The sequence below is a fragment of the Primulina eburnea genome, chromosome 7 (assembly GCF_022965805.1).
Source record: "Primulina eburnea isolate SZY01 chromosome 7, ASM2296580v1, whole genome shotgun sequence".
Classification (NCBI taxonomy): domain Eukaryota; kingdom Viridiplantae; phylum Streptophyta; class Magnoliopsida; order Lamiales; family Gesneriaceae; genus Primulina; species Primulina eburnea.
Window position 1 is genome coordinate 10572237 of NC_133107.1, and position 11171 is coordinate 10583407.

The following is an 11171-nucleotide window of genomic DNA, read 5'->3' on the forward strand; positions in this document are numbered from 1 at the left end:
GAACAGATCGATGATTAACAAGAAACATGGAAAAACACCTTATGAGATCTAGCATGACAAGCAAACTGTTATATCTTACTTAAAAATTTGGTTGCAAAAGTTTTATTCACAACAATGATAAAAATCATCTGAATAATTTAGATGCTAAGTCAGATGACAATATATTTATTGGATATTCTTCAATTAATAAAGCTTCTCGAGTATTTAACAAGAGAACTCTGAATGTTGAAGAATCCGTGCACATTATATTTGATGAAATAGAGTCGACTAACCAGTCAACTGATCCAACCAAACAGATCAACTTAGTTGAAGAATTAAATATGGAGGATGAAACTGAAGATGAAGTCTATAAAAGAACTCCTCAAATTCTAGAACTTGACCTGATTGATCGATCAATCAGTTGAACAAGATGATACTCCAGTTGAACAGTTTGCTTATGTACAAAGATCTAATGGAATTCCAATTAATACCAACCAAACTGATATCAACTTAACTAATTAGAACCAAACTGAACTCAATCCGATTGATTCGGTTCCAGATAACATTATTTTTGAACCTTTTTACAGATGGAACAAGAATCATCCACATGTCTCGATAATAGGTAATCCAACTGCTCCTATAACAACCCGAGGGCAGATGATCAATAGTTTTTTTTTTTCTAATATTGAACCTAAAATGATTGACGAAGCTATAACGATAGTAACCGGATTGATCTTATGCAAGAAGAGCTCAATCAGTTTATCACAAATATTGTTGGAGACATAGTTCCAAGACCTTCTCATCAATCAATTGTAGGCGCAAGATGGGTGTGCATGTACAAGCTAAATGAAGATGGAACGGTAGTAAGAAACAAAGCAAGGCTAGTTGTCCAAGGATTCAGACAAGAAGAAAGAATTGATTATGATGAAACGCTTGCACCAATAGCTAGACTGGAAGAAATTCTAATGTTTCTTGCCTATGTCTCTTACAAGAATTTCAAATTTTATCAAATAGATGTAAAGAGTGCATTCTAGAACGGACAATTGAAAGAAGAGGTCTACGTTTAACAACTACGAGGTTTTATCAACCATTTATTTCCTGATTATGTCTATCAATTAAAAAAAGCTTTATATGATTTAAAACAGGCTCCCAGAGCTTGGCATGAGACATTAACTAAATTCCTAATTGACCATGACTTTATTATAGACAATATCAATAAGACTGTTCAAATTCACCAAAGAAGATCATACCTTATTAGTGCAAATTTATGTTGATGATATCATATTTGGATCAAGTAACCCAAAACTGTGTTGTGACGTCCCGAAAATCAACGTGAACCACATGCATACAAGTTATTAAACTCCTTATGTATTGTATTAAATAGTTTTAATGCATGTTTATTTCATTAGTTGGGTTTTTATTCATGATTTAAGGATTTACATTATTTTAAATTATAATATGTTTAGTGATCAACGTTAAAATTTTTTCCTGGAGTTTTATGTTTCAGGCGATTATTCAATGCGCAATCGAGGAAAAGAGACCGTCGATGATTTTTGGCGGTTTTTAAAATGTGTTATTTTATTTTAACTTAGGATTGTGGCACTTCAAATGATTTATTAAGTTGTGAGCATTTTAAATCCTAATTTAAATTATTAAGTGATTTTAAGATTTTGAGCCTTTCAAAATATTAATTTGATTTGTTGGAAATTTTAAACTTTGAACTTGAGACATGTGCATTATTTTACTTTTGGGGTATTAGCATTTTAATTATCTTGTGATTAGTTATTATCTATTAAATCAACCTAATTAGCCCTAATTAAAAACCAAACACACGCACCCACACTTTTCACACACCCACAAGCACGACACTCATGCACACATATTTCTTTATGTTCCATTTCAATTCTTTTGAAGAAAACCTAGGGTTCTATAGCAAGAGCAGCCGCCCCCTTTTCCTTCAGTTTTTCAGCAAGTTTTTCGTTCAGTTTCTTCAAGGAAATCGAGCCACAAATCGTTTCGGATCAACCTCTCACTCATCCCCGCTTCGGTATCGTCGTTTCAGTATTTTAAATATCAAAAGACATGTATAATCTTTTGGTTCTGCATCGATATTGTTATATTATATGTTCTTATGTTTATTATGTGTAAAAAAATCATGTATGTTGTACAAAGTTTGAGCAAAAATGATTGGATCGCTTTTAAAAGGATTTTTGGATCTCAAAACTCGAAATTTGTTGTCAATTTAAATACTGTGACTTTTCGGTCGGTTTTTTGGAAAAAATTTCAATATATAAACTTATAACTTTTTGATACCTTCGATTTGACAGCAAATTCGTAATTTTTGGATAAGAAACGAGTGAGTTATGATTGTTTTCGTGGGACTGCTCAAAGTGTAACTTTCTGAAAATATGTTCTTGACGTGTTCTTGAAGTTTAATTGTTGCAGGATTCGTTGGAAACCGTTGGGTGATCGCTGCTCCTTTAAGTATTGTGAGTATAATGTTGGGATGAGTTTTGATACTTCGTTTCGTGTCAATGGTCCTTGGGTGCATTAGAAGTCGTAGGAAAAGTTTTGGTGTTAAATTATCGTGTTCACAGGTGGTGTTACGTTGTTTGTGATGTGTAGTTGTTTTGGGGCGTTCGTTTGAGTTTGAATCAGTGTCATAGCATCCTAGGATGGGTCTTGAGGTGTTGGTTCATGGTCCGTATGATCGAGTGAGTAGGATTAAATCACAAGTGTAGGAAATTCCGTTTGTTCACAATTCCAGTAGGTACACGGACATGTAGCCGGAACCTTACACGGGGTCCGTGCCCTTTTTCCTTCAAAATGTGATTTTCCAGTACCTACACGGACCCCGACCCAGACCCTTACACAGGGTCCCTGTCCTTCTTTAAAAAAAATTAAATTAATTTTTTTTGGATTGTTTTGGGGTTTGATGTAATGATTTAGTACGCTGATTAAACGAGGTCAAGTCCCGAGATATTTAGAACTTCATAAGGAAATTTGTCATTTTTTTGGTGAGAGCATGACTATACGTCTAAGTTATGCAAGATAGGATTCGAACTCATGTTAGTACGTGCAACAGTGGCCCCAAACGAGATCCAACGATTCTCTCGACGTCAAGTAAGTATGTTCGACGTGCAAAAGAAAATATTTTTATGTTTTTGAGGTATGCTAAATGTCTTGTGACCAAATTATGAACGGGTTTGGAAGTCAGTGAACGTGGCCGAGGACTTCTCCACCTCAGTAAAGCATGAACGGGTATAGGTCGGGATTGGAAAGCGTTAAAGCATGACCATGGACCAATCCACCCGATAAAGCATGACCTGAGATCTCATGTATGTGGCAGTGGATTTTTCATGTCAGCCCGGTACTGTGGTTTAGTCTGATCAGGAACATTTATGTATGGGTCACTTGCTTTGAAACATATCTCTATGCAAAATGATGTTATGTATGCTCAAGTATGTATGATACAAGCATGTTTAAGAAAAGTTTTATGATGATGGCACGTCTACGTTTATGCTACTACGTTCAAGTTTCAAGTACGTTTATGCTACTACGTTCAAGTTTCAAGTATGTAAGCCCTACTTTAAAGATGCATGTGGTTTTATTATGTAGTACTTGTTATCTCCAGTTTATACATGTTGAGTCTTTAGACTCACTAGACTTGATCGATGCAGGTGAGGACGAGTATGAGGAGACGAGGGGTGAGGACCAGTGAGCCGGCTTGGACTGCACGGGAGGCTAAACCCGAGGACCGCCAATGTTTTAAGATTTTATGCATGACGATTTTAATACTCTGATTTTTACGAGATTGCTTCATGTTGTTGGAACAAGTTATTTTTCTAGAAAACTTTGTTTGTAACCTTTTTCTTGCAAATATTTTTGTCGAACAGATTATCTTTATTGCATTTGAATGATTACTATCTACTTAAGAAAATTTTTATTTTTCCGCAAATTTTTAAGTATTTTAAAAGTACGGTACGTTACATGTGTGATAAGTTTGCTAAACTAATGTAGGAAAAGTTCGAAATGAGCATGATGATTGAACTTAATTTCTTTCTAGGACTGCAAGTTAAACAGTTGGCTACTTGAATCTTTGTCAGTCAGACAAAGTACACCAAAGAACTACTTAAAAATATGGTATAGAATCATGTTCAGCAGGAGAAACCCCATGAGCTCATTAGCTAAGCTTGATAAGGATGAAAGAGAAACATCAATCGAGGTAAAATTGTATCGAGGTTTGATAGATTCATTTTTTTACTTAACTTTCATTCAACCGGTTATCATGTTTGCAGTTTGTATGTGTGCACGTTTTCAGTATGATCCAAAAACAATCACTTTATTCAGAGGCTAAAAGAATTCTTAAATATCTCAAAGGAACTCAAGAAGTTGGTTTATGGTATGCTAAAGACTCATCGTTCAATTTAGTTAGATATTCTTATGCTGATTATGCAGGGCGTAAGCTTGAAAGGAAAAGTACAAGTGGATCATTTCAGTTTCTTGGAGACTGACTGATTATCAACTTTTGGCTGATGTTGTGGCTAAAGCATATTCTAGCAAAGACAGGTTCTTTTGATGCCTATACTACGTAGAAGTTTTTTTAATGACAACCATAGCAACATGAATCCAAGTCAACTGGTCAGTTATCCTATTCCAAACTCTCAAGGCGATGATCCTTAATGAGAAGCAAACAGTTGGATTTGTCATCCCCTTGAGCAAAATGTTTGAAAAATCAGGAGCCTTACTGAGTAATTCAGTAACTCTGCACAGGTTCAAAGCTATCAATACACCAAATATTCTCTCTATCAGACGTAAATGACAACCTTTTAATGTCACTTCTGCTGGGATGATAGTCATCAAGAAAGAGATTGGCAAGGATCTTATTACTGAAAAGAAACCAACTGATAAAAAGGGCAGCAATGTAACTGGACTGAAGCCAAAGAGGAAACTGATTATACATCCAATGACTCTGAGGTAACAACTCCTTCTCCTCTTCCGAAAAAGGCTAGAACAACTAAAACAAGACCGATTCCTACACCAATTAAAGTCAGTGACCGCCACTCCCGGAATAATCAATATGTAATTTGCTATTCCTCCTCCTAGACCAACAACAGGAGTAATAATTATAGATTTCATTCAGTCCACCAGGTCAGGACTGGTTTATACCTTCTCCACAGCTACAAGGAAAGGAAAAGCTAAGATAGCTTAAATTCCTATCTCACAATCTACATCAGCTATCCAGGCTCAGATAGACATACTGATGAATAAAAGTGAATGAATTTACTGAAGAAAAGATTGAATTCTTTGATGAGTGGGTGCAATTCAGAACAGTCTTCCTTGCATCCAAAATTAAGAAAAAGGATGTACCTGAAATGTTTATAGAATTAGAGAAATCAGTTCTGTGTCTTGACATAATTGAAGCTCTTCAATGACGAGATTACCTTCTGGATCTTCTCAAGATTCAAAAGCGGATTACAATTTGTACCGAACAAATATCTAAATATGACCCATATGGCCCAACTGCATTTGATGATATATATGTGATCAATCAACTAGATATGGACCTAGGATTTTCAGTTCATCCTGCATCAAAGAAGCCACATAAAAATGATTCCAAAAGAACCCAACTGCCCGACAAGTCAGTCATTCCTCCTGTACGAGGACCTTTGCTCTATCTATTGCTGACGAAGTTTTGCAATCCATTGCAAAACAACAAATTAAAGATGATGAGGACGATTTGCCGCTCATCACACTTCTTGCCCCTTCACCAAATAAGAAAGTTGTTTCAATTTACTCCACTGAAGATAGCACATCATCTAAGGATAGCTTGATATTAGAATCAACTGAAACTGCTTTTATTCGAGAGCTTGTCCAAGAGACAATTGAAGCGGTAATAACTGAGCATAATGATCCAGTGTCAGTAGAACAAATCAGTCAGACTATAGAAGATACAGCTGCTTCATAAATATTACTGATTGATCAAGCAGGAACTTCTAGCAGTCTAGCTCTTGAATTGGCTGGTCCCTCCTCCAAAGAGATGCCTCCAGTAGAGTCATCCTCTCCTGATCTAGATCTAACTGATGAAACAACCTTGGATCAGATCATATAAGCTCTAGCTTCACTGATATCTACTCTTCTATCACAATCCTTAAAGAATTAATCTGAAGACAGAAGAAGCCTTATAATCATTCAAAGACAAAATGCTCAAAGATGTGTCAGAACTTTCCAGAAGTATGATTGATATATTTAGTCGAATGGAACAAATAAAAAAGAAACAGGCAGCCACTGCTACTCATCTTGGTGTGCAAATTCAAGCCAATAACTTTCAGCTTTGCACCAAGATAGAAGATGTTCAGGCTAATTTCCATGAAAAGATTGATGATGTTAGATCTTAGTTAGCCTCCATTCTCGCATACCTGAAGCCACAATCTGGTGTTGACAAAAAGGAGGAGGAGAAGAAGTCAACTAGTTTTAGTTAGCCTAGATCATCTACTGAGCCACAAAGAAATCTACCACTCATTATAGAAGATAATCAGTCCGATTAGATTAATCAGTTAGTTCAGTTGTACATATTGTTGAAAATCAATGAATTCAGTATTTTGACATTATTTTGTCAAACATCAAAAATGTCGAATTTTTGGAATATTTTAGTTTTTGTAATTGGAAACAAAGTGAATTCTAAAGGTAAACTGAACTCAGTAGTCTAACTAATTAATAATCTAGCCGATAAATCAGTATGAAGAATATCGTGAGCTAAATTGTCGATTGATTTAGATCCACCGAAAATCTATTATTCAAAATAAAATCTTTTCACTTTTTAATAAATTAGTCTGATAACTGATTAAGGATCAGAGTCAACTGATAAAGCTTTCCATTTTCATCGATCAGTGATTAAAGTTCAAAGTTGTAGTCAGAATTCTGCATATATCAGAAAGGACGACGACATGGCAACAAGGACATCCACGGTCATGAACGATATATTTGGAAAATGTTACCTTTGCCAATTGAAGGCATAAATAGATTAACCAACTTGAATCAAGACATAATTTCGACTTTCAATCATATAAAGAAAATTGACAATCTCTAGATAGAGATTTTAAAGTCCAACTGAAAATCAGCACACTCAGATGATTCATTATCAGATCACTTCAAAGATTACATTTGTGCTTTGAAATTTTCAGTACTATTTGTAATTGAAAGTAAGAAGTCTCACTTCTCAAAATTCTTTACATCAGAGTTTTAGTGAGACAATGTTTAAGTCCTGCTGAAGTGGGTGATATCAAACTGCTGTAATTAACAAAGTCTTTTAGTGCAATCTTTTCGTGAAGAAGAAGGGATGATGTAGGAGTATTAAAATCTCTGAACATTAGGAAACAATTTCGCATTCAGTTGACTACACCAAGTTTTATTGAGTCATTTGTTCAACCATTTTCAGCAAGCATACTTCTGCACATGTCAACAGATTGACTTGCTAAAAACCTTACCGACAAGAATCAAATTTCAGTATTGTTAATCCAACTGAAATATTCTTGGCAAAATTTATTCACTCCCCTCTAAATTTTAGTTCAATCATAACACATAGTTTTAAATACAATTAATTTTACACGTGATTTTCATATTTTTAAACATTTAAAACATAAACGAGCCTTGAGGTTCAATTAAGACAGAATAAGCTGCTTCTTTTGTCATCTTTTCGGTAGTTATGTTTAAAGATAAAACAGAAACTAAGATTTCCAGGTGTAATAGGTCATACATACACCAAAATAATAATCACTATTGTAACATCTAAAAGTTCTAGCTAAAAATAATGTTATTGAAGCTATAAATCTTGTATGCTTAGCGACAACTGCACAAAGACATTAGTTTTTTCTAGCATTATAATTTGATCTTGGATTGATTCGTAGCCAGATATAGAATACATGATGTATTTTATCCCTTCGAGTATGAGGCTGCAGAAATTTTGAGACGAGACAAAAATTTACCAATCCAAGCTGATATTTCTTCTAATGTACAAGTTGTCGATGTATTCTATGATCGGCAGTGAGGCATCTATGAATCTTTGCATTTCCCTCTCGGCAGACTCATCTGTAGAAATGATGTAATAACACTAACCCGTTAGAGTTTATCCATAAAACTAGTAACATCCATAACCATCACACAAATTCCATCGATGGTCCTGTTTGTGTCCAGAAAACTGTGAATCCTGTGAACTATCTTTGAGCTCATGGAGAAAAGACTAGAAACCAAGATGATCTATGCCACCAGTCTCCAGGCTTATGAAAATAGATGTTCCATCTAGAGACTGAAATTAAACATCTTTCATTGCAAAATACATTGTTTTATAAAATAAATTAAAAAATAATACTCAATCATGCATCAGGAAGGCAAACTGATCAGTTTTTGACAGGGTACCTACAAATATAGTGTTTAAGATGTGATAAACTGCACTCATTCAAATATCAACCATTTTCGTGTCTTTCTTGGAGTTGTTTAATCATGCTAACTAGTAACAATAGCCATTTACTTCAATTAGTGCGACTAGTTTTGGCTACTTTATTGTTTTGGAATTGCAAAAAGAGCACCTCAAAGTTATCGATCTTCACGAAATATAAAACTAGAAATAATTTAAGGCAGAATCCGTGTGTAAACTCACCAGTTTCATTCAACTTGATAAGCAGCTGGTCCCTCGTCGGCAGGGCATACATCCCAGCATAAACAGCAGTCCTAACCGCCCATGTGTGATACATCGCACATGTTGTTGTGTAAGCTTCCGAAGCAGCATCTTTTAAGCAGTAATAGCTGTACGTATAAAGCATAGCATAGATTGCAAGATTGCTAAGTTTTTACAATTGAAGGAGCATCGAGAAACACAGAGCAATATGACAGCTAGGCAATCAGCAGGAAAGCTCAAACTGAAAGAATCAGGAAAATTGTAAAGCTCGAAAAAACCAACATAGACATTGTTTCAAAACCATGAAATGATTATTATAACGCACAAAATAAAATGAAGGAGTAAAACATACTCTGATGACAAAAAGTTTTGGAATAGAGCTCTGATGAGATCAAGACCCTGCCTAACTCTGCGTAAATTGCGTGAAAGACTTCCCGATGTCCTCACCGTGTCATTTAGCACATCAATGTGGAGTATATTATTTAGCGTCCCATAGCTAGCTGCTGCTTCTTTTAGATCGCTTACCTGAAAAGAATTAGCCATACAAATATCACAAAAGTCACCTTCAGAAAAAAGATAATGAAGGCAAATAACAGATATGGTCCAAGGTTCTCTCATCTGAAAAGAGAGCATACATGATATAATTGACTAAATCAAAAGCTATCAAGCAAAGCCTCGGTAATTGGTGAATATCATATAATTGCAAGAATTTAAGCAAAATGATGGCTTCATATTTTCCCAGTGGGAAGCATTACCAATATGAATAAAACGATGAAACGTAATTTTCCAAGTTAAAGAACTTTTGGAGTCTATTGATGTTTCCACCCACTACTGCAAGAATACATAACCTTTATACAATCTCAATATACTTTTAACAGTCACCAAATACTAATTTAAGAATAAACAAGTTCTCCACCAGCTTTAACAAAACTCCATGGTTTCTACAAGCAAATTCAGATGATTATTAGGTAATTAACAGATTGCTATCCAATATACCTCAATATCTTCCAAAGGAGAATGACTCAATAAACAAAGAACATATTCGAGTTTTTAAGAACCGAATCAAGTTCTTGAATCATGAAAATTAGCAAATCCACGACCGGATGCTAAACTGGTACTTAACATTTTGGAAGAATGGTACAATTTTGAATTCATAACGCTCAAATACATATATCATATATGCAGTTAAGTTTCACACAAACGTCAACATATATCTTATGCAATTGCACATCATCAGCAATTAATTAGCGTTCGAACATAAACAAGCCCTAATAATTGGAAGAAAACTCAGATCAATGGAACACAACCAACCTTAGAAACATACTCCAATTCAGCAAATTTAAAAGCAATCCCCAAACTACCAAAAAGAACCGAAACATGCGAACACGCATCACAGAACGTCTTCAAATCAAGATCGTGATTGAAGCCCTTAGACTTCAGTAGCGCCGAAAGCTGATCAAATGAATCCGCAACCGCCGACAACGGCGTCAATTCGGAGGCGGCGTCCTCGAAATCATCATAATCATCATCCTTCGAATTCCTCGCAGAGTCCCGTTCCATCCTTCAAAATCCATGACATATTCTCATATTCCTTAGAATGATCATTCAAAATTATCGGAGTTGGAGAAAAAAGAAACAAAAACGAAGTAAAGGGTGTCTCAAAAACTTACTTTTCTTTGTACGATCTCTCTGATCTTGAAAAAAGGGAACGGAATTTGAGGGCCATTGTTAAATGGGTTCGCGAATCTTGCGGTGTACCCTTAAACAAAATGCAAATCTTTGATGAACAATAACTAAGGGCGATCAAATGCAAATTCCAATTTAAACGGGTAATCGGGGAAGGCATTCGGGCCTGCGGGCCGCCACGAAACTGCTGTACGTGGAGGTTTTCGTTTCAGTGAATTGGCGCCGTGTTGAACGAAGGAAAAGTCGTTATATTACATCTGTTTGACCTATTTCATCAAGTCTTTTCATATTCCTTTATTCCAAATTGAGAATATTGGAATTTCCCTTTTATTATTTATTGTAAAATTATTATTTTTATTAATTATATCATTAATAAATATTGTGTAAAGGATACCGACTTAAGAGGCAAGTATTCGATTCATGAAAAATATTGTTTTTTATATCCAAATTATTATTTTTCACAAAAGTATCAATTTTTGTTAAGTAATAAATATTTAGTTTGCATGTCAAAAAAAATTCTTCTCGCTGAAAGTATAGACGGTCTCAGGTATATAGATATGTGAAAATGAGACGAATTGACCCGATCCATATTTATAAAGAAAAGTGACACTTTTAACATAAAAATTAATATTTTTCATGAACAGGGTCGGGTTGGAGATCTGTTTCACAAAATTGATGTTGGAAATTTCATTTAAATTTAAAGTTTGAAAGAAAATTATGCCTCATGAATGTGAGAATGTCTTTTGGCTCTACATGTTTTTTTGAGTTAGTTGTGTCTCATTACTGTGGAAGTGTCTTTGACTTTCGACATTCTTGAGTTAATGGAAGACAT

General features: G+C 34.9%; 1 protein-coding gene across 1 annotated transcript; it reads right to left on the reverse strand.

The window, feature by feature from the left end:
* Positions 1–7697: 7697 nt before the first annotated feature.
* On the reverse strand, positions 7698–10593 carry LOC140837220 (ACD11 homolog protein). The gene is made up of 5 exons (XM_073203298.1): positions 10324–10593; positions 9965–10214; positions 9006–9178; positions 8636–8781; positions 7698–8067 (listed from the first exon to the last, which is right to left on the reverse strand). Exons 1-5 carry the CDS (start codon positions 10497–10499, stop codon positions 7961–7963), a joined length of 852 nt encoding a protein of 283 aa, XP_073059399.1. The 5' UTR covers positions 10500–10593; the 3' UTR covers positions 7698–7960.
* Between the last annotated feature and the right edge of the window lie 578 nt (positions 10594–11171).